This window comes from Streptopelia decaocto (genome assembly GCF_964273445.1).
Source record: "Streptopelia decaocto genome assembly, chromosome: 1".
Taxonomy (NCBI): domain Eukaryota; kingdom Metazoa; phylum Chordata; class Aves; order Columbiformes; family Columbidae; genus Streptopelia; species Streptopelia decaocto.
The window spans coordinates 128,468,652-128,489,270 of record NC_138663.1 but is presented as its reverse complement, the minus strand read 5'-3'; the positions used below and the strand labels follow the sequence as shown (position 1 = coordinate 128,489,270).

The 20,619-nt window shown below is 46.6% G+C and overlaps 2 protein-coding genes and 1 long non-coding RNA gene across 11 annotated transcripts in view; 1 reads left to right on the top strand and 2 right to left on the bottom strand.

The window, feature by feature from the left end:
• Window positions 1-1,840: 1,840 nt before the first annotated feature.
• Window positions 1,841-10,217, top strand: ACP6 (acid phosphatase 6, lysophosphatidic). Of its 3 annotated transcripts, XM_082065232.1 has the most exons (10): window positions 1,841-2,055; window positions 3,323-3,451; window positions 3,545-3,675; window positions 4,315-4,394; window positions 5,222-5,309; window positions 6,904-7,036; window positions 7,765-7,865; window positions 9,184-9,279; window positions 9,588-9,753; window positions 10,039-10,217. In XM_082065232.1, exons 1-10 carry the CDS (start codon window positions 1,858-1,860, stop codon window positions 10,177-10,179), a joined length of 1,263 nt encoding a protein of 420 aa, XP_081921358.1. In that variant the 5' UTR covers window positions 1,841-1,857; the 3' UTR covers window positions 10,180-10,217. The 3 variants fall into 3 exon arrangements, with proteins under 3 accessions (XP_081921358.1, XP_081921359.1, XP_081921360.1); XM_082065233.1 differs by lacking the exons at window positions 1,841-2,055; window positions 3,323-3,451; window positions 3,545-3,675 and adding an exon at window positions 3,811-3,949; XM_082065234.1 differs by lacking the exons at window positions 1,841-2,055; window positions 3,323-3,451; window positions 3,545-3,675; window positions 4,315-4,394 and adding an exon at window positions 4,636-4,655.
• Window positions 10,218-10,511: 294 nt separating this feature from the next.
• Window positions 10,512-16,693, bottom strand: LOC309443673. The gene is made up of 3 exons (XR_014184843.1): window positions 16,653-16,693; window positions 15,230-15,263; window positions 10,512-10,777 (listed from the first exon to the last, which is right to left on the bottom strand). It is a non-coding gene; the product is annotated as an uncharacterized lncRNA (long non-coding RNA).
• Window positions 16,694-16,963: 270 nt separating this feature from the next.
• The window catches only part of BCL9 (BCL9 transcription coactivator), a 59,280-nt gene continuing 55,624 nt past the window's right edge, over window positions 16,964-20,619 (bottom strand). For all 7 annotated transcript variants that reach the window (XM_082055882.1, XM_082055887.1, XM_082055888.1 and 4 more), the window contains 2 exons: window positions 20,141-20,401; window positions 16,964-19,142 (listed from right to left, as the gene is read on the bottom strand). In XM_082055882.1, the coding sequence (XP_081912008.1) occupies window positions 18,034-19,142; window positions 20,141-20,401 (1,370 nt within the window). In that variant the 3' untranslated portion in view covers window positions 16,964-18,033. The remainder of the gene's footprint in view (window positions 19,143-20,140; window positions 20,402-20,619) is intronic.

Genomic DNA, 20,619 nt, shown 5'->3' with positions numbered 1-20,619 from the left:
ATCAATGCCTCACTGTAGCAATCTCCACTCAGTAGCTTTCCTGAAGGCCTCATTTACTGTAGACACCCTCTTTGGCCCAGTCTCCATTCCATTTTTGTGGTGTACTACTTTTCAAAAACCACTTTCCACCAGTTCCAGCACTTCAGGGAGTGCTCCAGCTCCCAGCAGACAGCACCTGCTTCCAATGGGAAAATAAGAAAGAGAGAGATAGTGAGTGCAGTGTAGTCTGGTCTGCAATTATCTGTGGGCAAATTAAAGAAATTATCTTTACACACAGTAAAATAACTGATAGCTTCCATCAACATCCCAAATTTCTACAAAACTTTTCCTGATGTCCCTGAAGAGCTTTAAAATGTTGATACCCTGAAAGAATAAAGATAAATTAGGGTGAGACAGACAGGACAAGTGCAACCAGGGAAAGAAGGGCCCCAAAAATCATCAGCATATGCGGGAAGAAAGGGGGGGACAGGGATTGTGAAAGAGATCCTGGGTAGAGACATAAGCCTACAAGAAAAGGAATACTGGAGCCTAAAAAATACATAAGGAGGCAGGATGGCAGGCTAGAGGAAACACAGAAATTCCTAATAAATGCAGGTCAAGCAGATATAGTCTAAGCAACAAGCAAACCACTTATTCCCTGATAAAAATACTGTTTATGCAAGAGTGACATCACCACCAAGTCTTGAATCAGGAACCAAAGACACATGAACCTGTTGATGGTTTTATAATGTCTAAGAAAGGCTATACGGATACACAGCTCTCCAACTTTCACATGTTCAAAGTTATTAGCCGCTAAGCTAAAAAGATACTAAATAGCACTTAACAGTTAATCTGTGCAGATTCACTCGTCCTCCACATCATTGCCAGGAAAGAAGCAGCAACGGTTTGAAGAAACAAGGAGTGGAACATCCACCTCCAGGCACCAGGTTCACATTCAGCCCAGGACAGCTTCGCCGAGTGCTGCTGGGAGATGCCAAGAGGCAGCTCTGATGTTACAAACAACCAACCCTGAACTTCAGGTGACAGGAGGTTACCTACGTGGCAGTGCCATGCCTTCACCCTCCTCCCTGCTGCAGCTCATCTCCAGTGCTGTGCTGGTTCCCAAAACGGCGGTGGAAACAACAGGTCAGACAAGAGAAGAGCAAAGTGATGCATAGGGGTGACTGGCCCACACTTGAGCTGAACACAACATCCTCCCCAAAGCTTCCTCCCTGATCACTGGCTGTGAACTGAAAGGCACAAGCAGACAGATGGAGAGGAAGCCAGGGACCCCCCTCCCTCCTCACGGGCTGTTCCCTCCGCACTGAACTCAATACACCGGGCAGCGCGGGCTCTTGCACCCGAACACACCACGCCCGCGGCCAAACGTGCCTTCGGAGGGAAAGACTGGCAGAAAACCAGACCGCGGCAGGAACCCTCCGCTCCGGGAAAGCCGCGCACTCGCACCCGGCCAGTCAGCCCGCAGGAAAATGAAATTAAAAGAGAAGGAGAGAATGGGGAGCAACCAGCAGGGAGGCTGCAGGGCGACAGCGCTGCCCCGCTGCAGAAGGAGACGCTGACAAAGCCCCAATGCCGCCCCACTCCGGGGCTGCGGCTCCCGGGGACCCCGGGGCGGAGGCGTCGCAGTTCCCGCCTCTCCCGCCCAGGGCGGGGCGGGAACGCCCCCCGAGCCGCGCCCGACCCTGCGCGCCTGCGCACGGCGGATCCCCGCCAAGCCCGCCCCCGCGGCGCGGTGCCCGCTGGGAGTTGTAGTTCACCGCAGCCCATGCTGCTAATCGGAGCCAGCGGGGAGGACTCCGCTTCCCGTCAGCCCCCGCGGCGCTGCCGCCGGGTGCCGGCAGTGACAGCGCCGCCGCCATGGGCTGGGGTGGTCGCCTGGGCCTCCTGGGCGGCCTGGCCCTGTGGGCGCAGCGGCGGCGGGCAGCGGCGGCCGCCGGACAGGACGGCAGCAGCAGCAGCAGCAGAGAGCGGCGGGACCTGGAGCTGAAGCTGGTGCAGGTGGTCTTCCGGCACGGGGCGCGCACCCCGCTGCGGCCGCTCCCGGGGGCAGCGCCGGTGAGGACGGGAAGGGACCGGCGGGGCTGCGGAGCGGTGGCGGCTGCCCGAGGGGCTGCAGCGGGCGCCCTTCCCCCGAGGCGGCGGGGTGGCCGCTGCGGACCTGCTGCTGTGCTTCCATCAGTCTGGCTTTGGTTTTGGTTTGGTTTTCCCCTTCCACGGCGCTACCGAGAGTAAACTTGGGGAAAACGCGGGAATTTGGGAGTGCTACAAAGATGATGAGGGGTCTGGAGCATCTTTCTTATGCGGAAAGAGAGCTGGGTCTGTTCAGCCTGGAGAAGAGAAGGCTGAGAGGGGATCTCATCAATGCTTATAAATATCTGAAGGGTGGGTGTCAAGAGGATGGGACGAAACTTCTCTCAGTGGTGCCCAATGATAGGATGAGGGGCAATGGGCACAGACTGAAGCACAGGAGGTTCCATCTGAATATGAGGAGAAACTTCTTTACTTTGAGGTGCCGGAGCCCTGGAACAGGCTGCCCAGAGAAGTTGTGGAGTCTCCTTCTCTGGAGACATTCAAGACCTGCCTGGACACATTCCTGTGTGATCTGCTCTGGGTGAACCTGCTTTAGCAGGTGGGTTGGACTGGATCTCCAGAGGTCACTTCCAACCCCAACTATTATGGGATTCTGTAAAGCAGAACAGCGATGGCATGGTCCCACTGCCTGTTAGCGGGTGGGGCGGGGGGAGGTGATGGCAGAGGGAACCATCTCCATGGTGGCTTCAGGAAGCCGCCCAAGGAAGGACATAGTGGTGGACTTTGCTGGGCTGCAGCCACTGGCAGCAGCAATAACTTGTGTTATTGCTGCTGCCAGGGACTTTGGTCTTTAGTGTTGAGCCGTTCCCCTGCACATTACAACAGATGCTTGGCAATGTGCCTTTATGTGCCTCAGTGTCATTGCAATTGATTCATCTCCCCAAGGCCTCCAATGAGCTGGCGGCTATTAGTTCTGGTAGTTAGCTAAAGAAGCCTTTCAGTGTGTAACAAACAGCATCAATAGCGATTTCCTACAGATTCTTCTCCTGTAAGGGGAGGAAAGCAAGTCCTATGTTTCAGGCACATCACCTGTGCGTGATGCACAGCAGATCAGCAAATCCAGGGTGCAGCACTGCTGTAATTTCTGTATGTGCCTCATGAAGACATCAGTTCTTTTTGGGCCTGTGTTGTGTTATTGGCAAGGCAGCACAAAATAACACCCCAGCATTGGTTTAATGCTCTTGAAAGTCCGCATTTTCTACTGAAGCACTGTTTGTCTGTTTTTAAACAGGTAGAATGGCATCCCACTCTTTTAGATGTACCCGCTCAGACAAAGTTCGATTACATGGTGACTGACCTAAACGGAGGGCCTCAACCTCGCTCACCCTATGAGGAGCACTACAAAAAGATCATACTAAAGGTGAAGCAGTCTTTCATGGTGGTTTCATGTTCCCTCTGGAGACCTGTTTATTTCCATGTTCTACTGGAGACCCTTCCTTTTCTTTGCACTTAGGGTGGTGCAATTGCAGGACAGCTGACAACAGTAGGGATGCAGCAGATGTTTGCCCTGGGTCAAAGGCTGAGGAGAAGCTATGTGGAGGAAGCCAACTTTCTCTCACCAACCTTTAAGCCTGCTGAGGTCTTGTGAGTCTCTCGTTTCTCTTCTGGACCTTCCCCTGTTTCCTCCTTAATGAGTAGCCCTGTGCTAGGGAAGCTTTCTAACCAGCATATACTTCTCCACCATATAGCAGACTGGCTGGTCCCTGGGCCTTCATCTCTGCTTAGCCTGGAGAGCCCGCCATTAGAACTCACTCATGACACAAAGCATCCAGCTTCCCACAGCCCTGAGAGGGATGCCAGGGACAGATTCATCCCACCCTACATTTAGCCATTGACAGCAGTATTATGCATCTCTATGGTGAGTGAAGGGAAACAGGTATTTCTGGAGCACAATTTAACTTGCTGTAGATTACACAGATAAGTTTGGTGAGCTGAAGTGTAGCCCTGCTGCTCACGTCAATAATGCTGGGAGTGTCTGGTTTAGGATGAGATAAAAATCACACCACAGAACTACACATTTGTTATCTCTGAAGGGAAGTGAAAGGGCTGTTCAGATAGAGGTATCTGTTTTTCAAGATAGTTATAGCAAGGCAAGGTGAATTCCACCACAGGTTTCCAAAGCCAGAGTGAAAGCAGAACCTTTAGTTCCACCAAGTCGTCCCCAGCTGCAGCCATATCCAGGTGGAGAAAGTGCTACCTCACAAACTCCTTTCTCTCTTTCAGCATCCGTTCCACCAATATATTCCGGAACCTGGAGTCCACACGGTGCCTGCTAGCTGGGCTGTACCAACAGCAGAAAGAAGGTTGGAGAGGCTTCTCACCAGCGCCTTTCCTTTCTCAGTCTTCCCTAGATGCGCATACCACCTCGCACATCCCAGCTCTCTCTGGCTCCTGGTTCTTGCTTCTTCCCCCGTTCTTCACTCCTGACCCTCTTCCCCTTACTCTCCTGGTTCTGTATGTTCTTTATCAACTTGTCACTTGCTCCCTCTCTTTGTGTAGCTTTCTGGGGATGCTCAGCTTGGATGTGTTGCCATGAATCCTGCAATTTCAGAGCTACTGAGGAGGTTAGCATTAACCTGCTTCAGAATCAAGAGGGCAAAAGGTTCCAGATTCAGTGTTCACGAGCTGCACATCTGAAAAAAGTTTCTCAGAGAAATTCAAGTATCTCAGCCATAGGAGTACCAAGATCCTTTACAAGTTTGGTATCTGGAGTAACTTTCAGCTGTATCCTACAGCTGACAGCTACTTGTATGTCTTAGAAATATGCTCTGGGTTTTGAAGATCTTGTTTCTGCTCCCTCTGTATTCAGTTCCAGGAACAAATAGCAAAACTGACTTGCCATAGCTCCTTACACCTCATGACATAGAAGCTGATTTTTGTCACGTACACAAATACTAGAAAAATGAACACACAACTGAAAGCTTCACAAGGTGCACACTAGACATCGCTGTGGAATTAAATGCTGTGTGTACAAAAACAAGCACAGTGGCTTGTGTTGCAGGTGATAGCTCAGGGGGAATTACTAGCTGACAACAATGAACTTGAGCACAAAGCCCATGGGAGTGATTAAAGCAGTCTAAAGACACACAGATGCACTAGTGATCACATAAACTTCCTTCTCATTCCACAGGATCTGTTGTCATTGTCACTGATGAAGCAAGCTCTGAAATCCTCTACCCCAATTACTACAACTGCCAGCGCCTGAAATGCTTGAGCAGGTAATTGCCAGCCATACCTCCCCATATGATTTCACTGCTGTTTCATTTCAGCAGTAGTAATTTAAAACAGCACGTTTGCTTCCCATTTCCCAATTTCTTCCCCTGCCACTTACTGTTCTTTGGGCATGGTTAGCTAGTTATATAAAATAACTCGGTGAGTGGAGTCATACACCAAGCAGTGGCACCAGAAGAAGAAAAACAGAGACTTTTTCTTGAAAGACCAATTTAATTTAGTCTGTGTCTAGCAAACACTCATTACTAACTAATGTACAGCTATTCTGCGGTATTGCTGCAGGGCAGAATTAATGTCATCTACATTCCTTAACAAGCCTTTCAAGTGTGAACATACTGGGCCTCCTTTTTATATTGCATTTCTGGTTTGGGGGTTATTACAACATTCGTGTCACTTTTATACCTTGAAGAAACTGAAATATACACAGCCTTGACACATTTAACAAAGACTAATGAAGTAAAATAAGGAATATCCTACCTAGAAAAAACAGTCATGTTTGCAGAATTAAGTACTCTAAATGTCTGTGCCAAGTTAGGCATGGGGTGGAAACTGAACAAGAAAGGCAAATGTATTACAGTTTGGTTGGATTATACATTAGCATATTTTTGTTCAAAATTCAAGAGTTGTCAGAATTCACTTGCAAAAGCTCATTATATAATGTTCGACTCTGCAGGCCAAGGGTTGTTCTTGGCAGCGCTGAGGTGACGGCCCATAGAAGGAGTTCATTCAGCCTCCTCTAGTAACATCAACTGTCCAAAACGGGAGTAAATTGGAAGCTTTTCTCCTCCCTCCTCCCCAGCCCACCAGCTGAGCACATTTTGTGACCATGTCAAGGTGGATTTTTTTAAGCTGCAGTAAGAAGCACCACCTGAGTTCACAGGCTACCTCTGCCAGAACTTCTAGCACATTTCATTTCAAACAGAAACTAGAGCTGTTCCTAAAAAAAATTAAAAAGCAAACTTAAAAAACATTTCCCACCTCCACCCTAACAGATTAGGGTCAGAGGAAACAAAACCTATGCAACATATTTTGCTTGATGTACGTGGCCAGCATAGATTTTCTCAGCTAAACTTTTAAAAATAAAAAACAGGGTAAAGAGGCAAATGGCTTCGAACAAAATGAGGGGTGAATTTAAGCTATATGTGAGTATCTAGGTGTTTCCCTTTTCCCACACCATACAGCAGTCAGTTCAAACCTTCTGCCCTTTCTTCTTTCATGAGCCAGTTAAAGGCTACTCCCTGAAGACAAAGACTTGTACTGTTCCAGTATGACCAGATCTGTTAGCTGATACACAGCCCTTGCTCATGGGAACCACTTCTGGAGTGTTCACATCTCATCTTTATTTTTTCTTCTGCCTCTGTGAGAGCAAAGAGCCAGCTACCGTCCTTGAAATCTGGACAGAGTGTCCGTCTGCTCTGCAACTCCAAACATCAGGAATCCCTCAGTATTCTGTGGTGCTTCTCTTCTATGCCTCACTGATATGAGACAACTCCACTGGGCTGGAGTCACAAAAAAAACCCCAAAAGATAGAAAGTCTGATGTATGAAAAGTTTTTGTTTTGTTTTCTTAATTCCTTGACAGGCAGAAGATGAAGAATGCTTCACAACAGCCAGGTATCTCTGATGACTTGAGAACAATTAAGGAGAAGATGGGTATTGATGGTGATAAGTCTGTGGATTTTTTTCTCCTCCTTGATAACATTCTTGCTGAGCAGGTGAGCTGAGCAGTTCTATTTCACTGTCACAGAAAGAAACATCCATCTACCTACATATGGATATATGTATGTATATATGGAGAAAACCACCAAGTGCCAACACCCACTGATAGCAGAGGGTACCCTAGTGCCTTTCTATGCAGCCCAGAAAGTTTCTAGAAATAGCATGGCCTTTTTAAAAAGCGAGACATGGAGTCAGCCTTGCTCTAGGATGAAGACTCATCTCCAGTATTTATGTTCTTACCTTGAAGTCCAGTATTCATGTGTAATGAAGTAGAGCTAAGAGAGCAGTTGGGCCTTGCTTTACCCCATTACAAAGTGTTTTCCCTTTTCTGTCAATCAGCACCTAACAGACATCTTAATCCTGATTCCAGTATACTACCTGTAAGCCAAGTTGCTTCTGCTACTGGCATATTTTTTGGCATGCTTGTACACCCCTTAGTACCTCTTGTTTGCTGGAGCTAATGGTAATTGGTCTGTCTGTCAGTTGAATAGCTCAAGGCCTTACACTCCCTTCACACAGAAATGTATCCTCAAGAGCAAACATCCATCCTTTTAGTACATGGAGAAAGTCTGTTTGTTTAAAACCATCCTAGAACTCCTCATATGAATACCATAGTACAAATGCTGTGACGTGAACAGCTGTTTTCTGTGGGCAGTCACCCACATATTTTCAGGCTGAGTTCAGAAAGGGCTGAACCGTGTTCTGCTGCATCTTCTCCTTCCAGGCGCACAATTTGCCGAGCTGCCCTGTGCTGAAGAACTTTCAGCAGACAGTTGAGCGTCGATCTGTTGACTCGCTGCTTTTCCTTCTGGAAGACAGTTCAAGGTGATTGCCCGTGTCCATGCCTCCAGCCTTAGGGGTTGTCTTAGGCTTACTATGGCAGATACAAGCCCTTTCTGATCTGCCGCATTCCTCCACCAGAGGCTACCGCCCCCTCATGAGGTTCGTGCCTCAGCCATCTCCATGAGAAGAGTCCAGTGTCCTTGGGAACATAAACCAGGAAAAAAAGTCCAGACCAAGGAGGCCAAGATGTGGGCTTAGGTCCTGTTTTGCTGTCAGTCATGGAGAGAGTGGTCTCCAAGCAGTAAGCCACTGAGGCAGGCAATGAACGCCTCTGTTGCCACAGTTAAGTGAACCTGCGTCAGAGGCAAAAGCAGAAGAGAACAGGAGATGCTTCCAGCCTGGGCACTGAGGCTGCACAGGCGAGGCTGCCTTTGCAGAGGCACAGCGGCTATCCAAATTGCAGCCCAGCAATGGCACCTGCACAGCTGGGCTGAGAAGTGTTGATGCTAGTGGAAAAGGTGATGCCAGGCCCTGCACACATGTAACTACTTGCAAAAGAATCTGTTGCTACATGCAGTTAATTGCCTCCTCCACAGTTGTTTGTAAAGGTGGCTGTGTTGCTAGCCTAGCAGCCGTTTTTGTTTCAGATTCATTCACAACTGCCATGTTCACCAGCTCTTGTCAGGCAGTGGTACAGGACTGCCTCTTCTGTTAGGACAATCGTCCTCAGCCTTTTCTTTAACTTGTATTAGAGGTGTTGGGTACTGTAAAACTGATTTCCCGCACTCCCACAACACCCAGGAGATCCACAGTCACGCTCATTCTGCATTTCCACTAACGTATTAATGAGGTAAAGGGAGGGTTTTTTTTTTTCACACAAGAAGTTGTCTGAAGATCTCCCCTTTGTTTAATACAGGGATAAAAACTAATTTTTAAATATAGCTGCCCCCTTCTTCAATTCCACCCCCGCTTTCCCACCAAAGACCTCAACCACTTCAGTTGCTGTCAACTACAGTCATCTTTCTCTAGCTGAAAACCATGCATCCAAAATGACAACTAGGCAAACAAAATATAATAGCATAGAGAACATCAAGGAGTTTCTAGGTTTGCCATTATGTGGGCCACACCTCATGAGACTGCTTGTTAACGCATCTCACCTCCCTATCTGCAATGACATTAGAATCTCTGTGGTGACCATACAACTGCTGAAATAAAGTAACCACAGCCATTGCATTTAGTGGTTCTTTGCTACACTCCGTACATTACCAATTTGTAAGAGAAAAGCAGGTTCCCAGGTGTTCATTTGAATTTTTTTTTTAAAGTTTAGCAACTAGTAGATTTATTTCTGCTTCTTTTATAGAGAAGTTCTTCAGATGAGTATTGGTCTCCTTTTCTATACCTTACAGAAGAACATTACAGAAGCAGTAGATTCCTCATCTCCAGCTGAAAAGACCAGGTACAGGGCAGATCTCCTCCTCTAATTGTTATAGATTGACTTGCTATCAGTGCAAAAAGCTGGTTCAGAAAGATGTTGAATGCGTGGGTAAAGAGAATGGGTGCTCACCTGCTAGAAAAAGCACGAGTGCCATATTTGCTTTTGCTGAGTTAGATTGTATGTGCAGCATACTCTTTGTGTAATCAAGACACCAGCCCTGAGCTTTGGATGCCCCATTGTAGCATTAGCATCTAGCCATCCATGGAGGAACACAGCCAACATTTTAGGTTTGTGTTGTTTTTCTTTTATTTTCCTTCCCTTTTTATCAGAAAGCTCATTCTCTATGCTTCTCATGACACTACCCTTATTCCTCTCCTGGTGGCAATGGGCACCTTTGATCACAAGTGGCCACCGTATGCTGCAGATGTGACCCTGGAACTGTATCAGCACCGGCCATCCAAAGAGTGGTTTGTTCGCATGACTTACCATGGCGAGGTAAGATCCCAGGGAAGTCGGTCTCACAAACCTTGGGCTTTTGTTTTTGTCATGCATACATAAAAAAAACAGAGTAAGGCACCTAGAGCACATCCATGGTAGCCCAGATCTCTTCTCTGTTGAGCTATTTATCTACTGTGAGTTTATGCAAAGACTTCGAACCTCTGCCTCTCTGTGTCTGTGCCTTGACTAGCATGTTTCCCTGACACAGAATGCATCATTATCAGTAAAAAAACAGCTTTGGCAATGCATGAGATCTGCGATTTTATCTCTTTGTCTTCACAGGAGCAAGTGGTAAAAGGATGTAGAGCAGGTCTCTGCCCACTTGGAGAATTTTTAGAAGTTCTTGCACAGTACTCTGTCAGTCCAGAGGAGTACAATAACCTGTGTTCCCAAATGGAGGGGAATCAGCAATCTGACTCATAAATAGCTTGTCTTAAATTAAAATTAGTATATTGTCACAATCTTTGACTATTTTTCTTTATAATCCTCCCAGCCTTCCACTGTTTTAAAGACATTTTAGATGAGGTGACTTTTTCCTACCAGACACAGGGTGGCACAGTGTCACTTTTCACTGTTAGCAGCAAGATGAAAGAAGCGGCGTAACAGAATGGCTCGAGTTCACTTCTGAGGTAGCCACACAAAAGCACAGAGAGGCTGAAAACAGCAAGAGAGAGAACAGCCCTGTTTAAATTGCCCTGCTGCTTCAGGAATACGAGAGAAAGCATACCTGTTCCTCATATGCTGGGACTGTGGGATGAAGCCCAGCTTGCTCTGTGCTTCCAGACTTGCGAGCTTTGACATAGCGATTGCTTTTATGTGTGGCAACCTGCAGAAGCCACTGCGCTGTTCCCTTTCTTCTATCATGTTGGAGGGTTGCTCTGCAGACGGGTGAACCTCCCAAATTGCATAGCATTTATCTACTCCATCTTCTTGAGGGCATTTTTGTGCAGGCAAAACTTCTCCAAAGGGACAGAAAGCCTCCAAACCTCTTCCCCGCTCTCCTGTAATTATGGAGATTCTGCTGCGAACATGAAAAACAAACACAGTGGGCCAAGCACAAGAACACACACTCCTGGTGAACTCTGCTTAATGCGCTTTAAACAAGGAAGTCCGGGGAGCTGCTATTGACTTCAGCTTTGGGCAGCATCACATCTATTTTGCGCTTGCCGAAACAAGAGTACACCAGCATAGCCAACAGAAGTACTTCTAGCTGAGATGATGACACTTTTTTTTGTGTAAGACAGTACTAAGGATCACTATGTTGCCAAAATCCCCATTTTCCAATCAGTAAATAACACCTGGATCCTGACCTACTTACTTTGGGATATGTAAAGGCTAAAATAGCAGGACCACTTATTAAGAACGGCCCTGCAGTTTTTGGTGCTGCGTTACCCCTTCCTTCTCACTTAGTGAAAACAGGCTGCAGTGATGCTAGTGGAAGCCATTGGCAGATATGTGACTGGAGGCACTACAGCACCTTCTCCCTGAGAAGCGTGGGCTGGATTTACCTCTACTCTTTCATTAGCCTGCCCCCACCACAATTACATGTTGACACCACGCACAGTGAACAGAATAATTTGAATACCAAATACATTGCTGGAGGTCTCACTGAACTGCTATTAGAAGCTGTCAAAAAAGCAAACAAAACATTGTTATTTTCCACCAAGTTTTTATACAGCCTAAAAACATAATGCCATTATATAAAAATCAATGGCCTACCCTTGCATAAGAACAGTGCGTTCTGCTCTGATCAAGCTCTCTCTTACGCATGGTATAAAGTATTTGGAGAATGGTGATGGAAACATTAGGCATAAAACGGCAAACTGTGAGGCACAGAGTGCTTGGGAAAGGGATATCAGGGAACAGCACCAGAAGCTTTGGCCATGCCAGTAGACAAAACAGGAATTCACATAGCTTCTAAACAAGAGCTAGGAGCATCGCCCAGCAAAAACAGCTAACAGCCAGGTTAAAAAATGGTGACATAGTCAAGAGCCATCGGACTCAGCAAAACAAGCTGACCTAGTACACATAAGATTGGTCAAAGGTGCTGCATTCACACCATTAAAATAACTTGCTCTAGGCAGGGTAACATACATTTCAGTAACAGCAGAAGACTTCAGAAAAAGAGGTTAGCTCCTTCCTTCTAGGAAGAAGCCTCTGCTGGGAAGAAGTTATTTCCCCCATTTCTTAGGGGGTTTCTGCCATGCCCTCTGTGCCCCACTCCAGCCTCACCATCCCCTCGAGGTGGAGGTGATTGGGCCACACATTGGTCTCATCCACTGAGCAACTCCATGGTAGTCGTGGCCCATGGTATGAAGGAGTCATTTCTGACCGCAACTAGCATAAATAATGATTTCAAAAGAGTGTTGGTGGGACAACAGACGAGTTTCAGGACCAAATGACACAGGTAAGTGGGAAGTGCTGAACTGCTAACACAGTGTGGACGAGCTGAGGCATTCTGAGAATCGTAGAATCACAGAATGTCAGGGACTGGAAGGGACCTCGAAAGATCATCTAGTCCAATCCCCCTGCCGGAGCAGGAACACCTAGATGAGGTTACACAGGAATGTGTCCAGGCGGGTTTTGAATGTCTCCAGAGTAGGAGACTCCACAACCTCCCTCGGCAGCCTGTTCCAGTGCTCTGTTACCCTCACTGTGAAGAAGTTTCTTCTCAAGGTTAAGTGGAACCTCTTGTGTTCCAGTTTAAACCCATTACCCCTTCTCCTACCATTGTTTGTCACTGAGAAGAGCCTGGCTCCATCCTCATGACACTCACCCTTTGTATATTTATAAACATTAATAAGGTCACCCCTCAGTCTCCTCCAAACTAAAGAGACCCAGCTCCCTCAGCATTTCCTCATAAGGGAGGTGCTCCACTCCCTTAATCATCTTCATTGCCCTGCGCTGGACTCTCTCCAGCAGTTCCCTGTCCTTCTTGAACTGAGGGGCCCAGAACTGGACACAATATTCCAGATGTGGTCTCACCAGGGCAGAGTAGAGGGGAAGGAGAACCTCTCTCGACCTACTAACCACCCCACTTCTAATACACCCCAGGATGCCATTGGCCTTCCTGGCCACAAGGGCACGGTGCTGGCTCATGGTCATCCTGCTGTCCACCAGGACCCCCGGGTCCCTTTCCCCTACACCGCTCTCTAATAGGTCATTCCCCAACTTACACTGGAACCTGGGGTTGTTCCTGCCCAGATTCAAGACTCTACACATGCCCTTGTTATATTTCATTACATTTTTCCCCGCCCAACTCTCCAGCCTGTCCAGGTCTCGCTGGATGGCAGCACAGCCTTCTGGCGTGTCAGCCACTCCTCACAGCTTGGTGAACATGGAATAAAAATTTCCAGAAATCAAGATTTTTCCCAACAAACCAGTGCATTTGCCTAAATAAGCCACCTCTTTGCAAGAACTGGAAAGACACAAATCCCAGGGGACAGAAAAAAAAAATCCAAAACTTCCTTACCCTAGGCTGTCAATAGCAGAACTGCTGACACAATCAGCTGACTGACATGTTCAACCTGAGGTTCCCTCAAACTTGAGCTGGAGCTGCTAACCCAAGTTGGTCTGCCTCCCTTTATTTTAGTCCAATGCAGTTAACACAGGTTGGTCAACTTAAAAAAAGAGCCTTTTAGGTTTATTTTGTATTGCAAACCTATCCTCATATAGTATGTTTCATTTTATAGTAGGTAATTGGCAGGAAATATGTCAACTTGAATTCAGAGGTTTGTTTTCTCATCATGTAAAACATTTTAAAATGAGTTTCCTGTATCCCAGACAAAAGAGCATCACTTTTTTTCCTGCCTCATGCTCTGACTCAAACAATCATAAGCTTAAAACCTGAGTGCATAAGAGTCACAAAGAACTACATCTCTTGACACAAAAGGTTTGCTAGTTGAAGTTTAAAAGGAGATCAAGAAGATCGTCATCTTGGTATATTTGTCAATAAAACCAACATCATAAAGCTAGCAGTTTGGGTTTGTTTTTTTTTAAGGCCTGAAGAACACTCCTGATATAGCAGTTTAAGCAAAGCATGATAAAGCTAGGTCTTACACATCTGCCACAACAAACAGCTTTAACAGAAATAACTGGAAAGTATCTGGACTGGATAAAAATGGAAAAGGTCTTTAAATTGAAAGGTCTCCTCATCAGAAAGATGGTATACAGCACATGTGCAAGACAATTTCCCTTTTTAGGTTAAGAATTACTACCAATCGATACAGTAGTGTGCATTCTACTAAATCCAGGCCTACATCAAAACCTGGATCATTTCTCCTCGAGAAATATCAAAATAGGGAACAGGTTTCAGCCAACAGCCTGCGAAGGCTGCATGAGGAAAGCATTCACCACGTTAAGATAACCAGCAGTGAAACGTTGCTTTTTCTGCTACCAGAATGAAAATCAGCGCAGCAGACAGTCAGCACACCCAGCATTGCACAATTAAGTCCTGTGTATACAGTATTTGAAACAGCCCCAAAGCTTTAGCACAACAAATGCTGTGTTCCAGGTGTAAGCAGTGTGTTTAGGCTTCACACCCTCAGGAAGAGTCAGGCACCCATGTCTGCTCCAAGTCAGGACTCACGTATCATACCAGAAGCACCACAAGCATTCAAGTCCCAACCAAGACTGATGCAGATTAGATCTCCACACACTGGTCTATCTTCTCAAACGTTATCCATCAGACACCACTTAGGAGGTCAGGACTAAATTCATAAGGCTGGCTACTTGCTTATCATGTTCTTTGGCAGATTAGCTAGCCCATGATACAGGTACAAAGCCAGAGTTGATTTGGATGATGCTCAAAACTGCCAGCACACTTCACAGATGACCTGTTCGCAACAGCCTACTACTTTAAAACAAACAGATTTCAAATAGTTTAAACTTTTGATTTAGCAGGCGCGTTACTTCGCGTTTCAGAAGTTCACCATCTGCTGGGTTTACCTTGTAAGTCTCTCCACACTCCGGCTGCGCAGCCATCTGGGATGAGATAATTTGAACGGCAGACTGTTTCCTCCCATGTTACTAGAGAGGAAGAGCAGCCAAGCCTGCATGAATAAAGTCTATTTCATTCTTTCAAACAAAGGTGGAGGAGGATTATTTGAAAGTTTAAAGAAAAAAAAAAAAGAGGGAGGGGGAGGGGAAGAAAACCAAAAACGGCAAGCCCGCTTTCCGTCTTCAACTGCACCATGACTACCAGAGCTGAGTCACGGTTACTATTGATTATAAATAAGCAGGAGAGAACAGAGTCTGACTTACAGATCCCAAGGTGAATCTGCAAGGCTGGCAGCTAGAAAGCTTTTTCATTTGTGAAGCAAAAAACGAGAGAAGCAGAATCAGAGCAAAGCAAAGCAGCTCAGCCTACATCTACCAAGTCGGTTTTCTGACCAGAGCCAGCCAAGGCAACAGCATCTCCTGCCCATTAGCTAGTGCAAACCTGGCAATGCCACTGAAGTTTAAATGCACTTACACAGACTCGGGAGAATCCACATCTTTTGCATTTTCTGTAGGACAAAAGAAAATCTCGTTAAGATACCGAATACCAGCATATTAAGTTAGACGGATAGAGAAAAAACTTTATTTATCCAGCATCTTTAAAGTGTATCCTTTCACTATCAAGTGGCTTTGAAACCGCAAGCCCCCTATACTAATTTTTCTAGAATAAGTTGCAGTCATCTCAAATCCTTTGCTGTTCAAAATGCCTCAACAGGCAAAGGAGGCACTGAGAAAGACTGCTAAGAAAACAAACCCTCCAGGTTATTTCTATGCCGATCAAGAAGTTTGCTTTGTTCAACACGGTCAAGACAGTCAGGAGTCGTGCCAGAAGTGGCAACACTTAAAAAGGCTGCATTGTGACAACTCCCATGCAAGGTCCTCAAAAGGGAGCTGTGCAACCGTTTAAAGAAGAGGTAACTCCATTCTACAGAAATAGCACTTACTGTGTCAATTGTCAGCTCTTTCTAAAATCTTGACAAGCCCGTGCTTCAGGCACGCTGCTTGTCTTGTTAGAGGGAAGCACCACAACATACATCCTACACTTTGTCAAAAGAGTAATTCTCACCCAAAATCATTGTAAATTTGCATGACAGCACAAAGGTGAATCTGGAAGCAGGCAACAGAAGGCTCTGAGGCTTGCGTGCCTCCAACAGTGCATGGCTTCACTCATCCTGTAAGACTAGCAACGAAGCTTTAGTAAGCCAGCCACAGACAGCAATTCTTTTTCCACCTATTAAGGATCAGTTAACTCCAAAAAACTTCCCAGACAAACATATTAAAGGTACTCATTGTTCACACAGTTTCCCACTAATAGCCAGTCCTTTGAGGAAACTACTCACTGAAATAATTTCAAGTAATGGTAAGTGGAAAAAAAGAACAGATTACACACTCCATACGCAGTCCTGGGGGACCAGAGAGCAAAGAGCCACAGAATCCACTCCCTGCCCTACAGATCCACATCTGGCTCATCCCAGTCTTCTCCAGAAGTGGGACTCAACTCCCAGTCCATGTTTTAGCATCCAGTCTTTCACTCCTCACAGACAAAACCATAAAACCTTCTTGCGGAAATGCCCTCAAAAGGCAAGTTTGAAAAGACAGTGGATTAGGAAGCGATCAATGAAAACTGCCATAAAGCAACAATTTACCCAGCAGGGTTGCGTTGATAAAAATCTGCTCGCTGACGGTTTCTCTCTCACCTTTGTTATTTAAGTTCATCCATTCCCCCCTATCACAGCCTCTGAGCGATGGCAGTCAGAGACCCTACCCAATCCAGAGACCCCAGGGGGACACACAGCCCTGGTGCCCTGCACAGCACTGGACTCCAGCACTCAACAGGCAGGCAGGGCTGCTTAGGGAAGCTCAAAAACCACATACCTTGTAGTGCTGCGAACACTCACCTGGAGGAAGCGACAGAGACATGTTTCATCTGCTCCTTGACTCTCAACAAATTGAAGAAGACAGACTGCAACTATCATCCCTGCTTGTCCTGAAGACCTCACTCCAAGGGAAAACGAGCTCAGTCCAGGATTAAGGGAACAGAAGTACACACAGCTGCCTACAGACCAGACTTTTAGGAGCTGCCAAAGCTTACCCCAGCTGGCCTCTGCGCTGGCTGTGATCACGAGAAAGAGCAAACAGTCATCTGGCCAGCCATCTGATGTACACAGAAACAACTGGACTGGATAAAGAAGACAGTTCATTTTTGTAAGAAACAATATATTTTATTTTTCTGACACCACAGCCCTGGCGAGTGGTTTTGTACCAAATTTAATGGAGGTTACACAGAACGTTTTACGCTGGGGAGGAAAAAAAAAAAAAATAACCACAAAAAAAATCCTGGGTAACTTTTAGTGTCTGTTCCACTCCCACATTAATAAAATCACTTGGGGTTTCTAAGAAAAGGAGAATAGGAAACAGTGAGAGAGACTACTGTAGGATGTAACAGTGTCCAAGTCCAGGCCCTTCCTAAGAGTGGGAAGAGTCCCCCACGTGAGGAGAGGCTCTCCTAGGTTTACTCCTCAAAGTAACACAATGTATTGCAGCTGCCATAGGAGGAGACAGAAGGGGGACGGAGAGAGAGAGAAGTCTATTTAATAAAGAGTGGGAGGGAGAGACAGAAGGTGCTGGACAGCACGCCATAATTTGAAAAATATGTCCTTAACTTATTATTTATTTCTTTTAAAAGATTCCCCTCACTGAACTTAAGTTCCTTTTTGTGCTTTTCATTAATACTCTGCTCTGAGGTCGTAGTTTGGTTTTTCTATACATTGGAGTTGAAGGAAAATAGTCCGAAGTTCTGAAGATGGATTCTCCACCTAAAGTAAACAGCCTAGAATCCCATTCTCCTCTCACCCCAAAGACTAAAGTCTCTGCTAAAATCCCTTTTACAATATAGTACAGTACACAAAAAACCCCAAAAATAACCGAGAGTTCTGGGAGAAGCCAGTCCAAAGGACGTAAACATACAGAGAATGGTGCAACTTGTGACAAATGGCAATTCTCAAAATACAGCTAGAGGTTCTCAAAGCAGGTGCCATCACGGGATACCCAAGTCCACAAAAATAATTTTTAAAAAATAAATCTTAAAAAAAAACAACCTGTTAAAATGAATATTTTTTTTTCAGGTAATTCCATACATTCGAGATTTCCCAAAGTGTCCTCTGGTCTCTTTTCACCTATTGCATGGCCAAACTGTACTCCTGAAGCTCCCAAAAAAGCCCTCAGGACTTGGAATCTCATCTTGACAAGGATCAGAATATCCAGTCTTATGGTAGCAGCTTAAAACATCATGTTCCCTGGGTTTCCAGGGCCTTGGCTAAATCCTCCCATGCCAACGTCAGCAGCCATACCTCGGGGCCTCATCTGGGGGGGAATCATGATGTTTTGTTGGGGTCCCACCATGCCCTGCATTGACATCATCATACCAGGCGAGCCTACGGGGCCCGGGTGGCTGTACAGCCCGGCAGGGGCTCGGTCCTTGCCTGGGATCATGGCCACGGGGTTGCTCATGAGAGCGGGCTGGCCGGGCATGGCCGTTTGTGCTGGTGACATCATGCGGTGGTGCGGCCCCATCATGCCTTGCTGCAGGAAGGCAGGCGGTCTCATCGGGTTATGGCCCGGCATGGACGGAGCCGTCCCAAGAGGGATGTCCGGAGTCCCCACGGGCCCGGGGCCACCCATGCCGGGCAACGTTAGTCCCATCCGCGGGGTCTGCTCTCCTATCATCCCCTGCATGTGGGAGAACCCCGGCCCGGGGCCCTGCGGCTGCTTGCGGCCCGGCACCTCCCCACGAGGGAAATACTGTAGTGTCTGGCTCGGCTTCTCCGACGGGATAATCCTGGACAGGTCAAACTCGGGTATTCCCGTGGCTCCAGGACGGATCACCTCCTGCAGCTCCGGATCGGTGAAGACCGAAGGCATGTTGTTCCCAAGAACGGCGAAGGAGTCTGGACCGCCAGGGCCTCCAGTCTTGCAAAGTGCTGGATCTGTCGAACTTTGGGGCAGGTTGGTGGGACGCCCCAGAGGTCCTTCTCCGTGGAAGCCCATTCCTGCTGGGAAGTTGCCTTGTCCACCGCTGGGCCCGTTGTGTGGAAATGGCACCTGCTGTGGAGGGGACTGTACAGGAGGGAACCCCTGTGGGAAGCCCAGGCGTCCTTGAGGTACCATTGGAGACTCCTGGGAACCGTGCCCCATCATTGGATTGTGTGACATCAGGCCAGGTCCCACGGGGACCCCATGAGGAGGTATATTGGGTCCCATAGCATTTGGAGAGGGCATCTGGTTGTTATGGGAAAGAGGCTGGGTCATTCCCATTGGGCTAAGGGTTGGCATTGGACCCACTGGGTTTGGACCTGAAATTCGAGGATTCTGAGAATTAATGCCCATTCCTAGGGAAGAAACAAAGAGTCACATTTAGATAAAAGCCAATAATAATCAAAGAAGCTATCAGAGAGCTTTCTGGATGGTTATCAAATCCACATGCACTCAAAAAAAAAAAAAAAATTAAAGCTAGTAAAAAGCACCTATAGCAGCTCTGGAAAATGTTACTTTAATCAGAAAACAGATGCCACTTGCACGATAGCCTCCCTAAACTTGCCACTGCCCTATCAAAAAGTGACTCAAACCTGCTCTGTAAGTAGGATCTCAATCCAACCCATACCTTTACTACTTCCCTGGCAGTCCAGATGAGGCAGGCAGTAACAAACATGTCTGTGGCAGATTACCAGCATATGGACACTTGTCCGCTGGGAGGTGACTGAATCTCCTTTCAAAACTCAAGAAGTGATGAATCAAGTAACCCTCATATGACTAGGAGGCAGCAATCAATGAGGTTAATGAGCTATCATCGTGAATTTATTCAATTAGCCAGCTTCCCCAGGTATACTCACAGCCACTCTGATCATTACTGCGTGAAACAGACAGCAAAGCTACAGGTAAACTCATCAAGAATTCATTACCAGTTGCCACTCTCATGAAACATCCACTCCTCTTCTCTTTCAACCACGTCAGTTCAATTGGGCGGAGAGGCTACAGCTTACTTTGGTATTAAATATGTAGCCACAAACATTAAGCTATCAGCAGGAACTGGTTTTCTCACACAAGTAATTCCAGTCTGCCTGAGTGAAAATCTCTCCCATACGTAAGGATTTTCAAGATTAGACACTTTCTGAAGAACAGACACTTTTTGGGACAGAGAAACCAGTTGCAAGGAGAATTTCTGTCTCCCCACTTCAGAAAATTGCAACTGCCTTCCTCAAAAGCAGCCCACGGCTATATATTCTTCTGGGCTTTTTCCTCTTACCATCTTCATTTATGAAGCTTTCATAAAAATTACACTCACCATATTGCCTGATAGCTTGGGCTTAGGTTTCTTCGCGTTTCTTACCTGGTACGCTGTTCATAGGTGGCAAGTTTGGGGAGCGTGCTGGAGGGGAGTCATCATCCGAGCTAGCCACAGTTTTGATGGCATCATGATAGAGCGGTGTAGAGCTGGGCATGGCAAATTTGGACATCCTGGACATCATAATGGAGAGGGGATTCTGGGAGAGGGTCGGCTCTGGAGGCATTGTGTAAGGACTGCTAGAGGGAAGATTTCCAGGAAGAGTCACAGGAGCAGACTGGCTGACTGTCGAAGGAGGTGGACCACCTTAGGACACAAAAAAAATAAGGAGAAAGAAAAACACTTTATATATTTTTTTTTCCCTCTTGTAATTTTTTCTTTAAACCACACCCTTTTCTCCTAGAAATCTCTTTTATTGTAAGAGACCATCTGGCTAATGCAGTCAATGGTTGTGAAAAGTAACCAGAAAAACAAGCCTATCGGTCAAGATGGCTAACATTGGTTATCCTGGATTCTGCACTTCT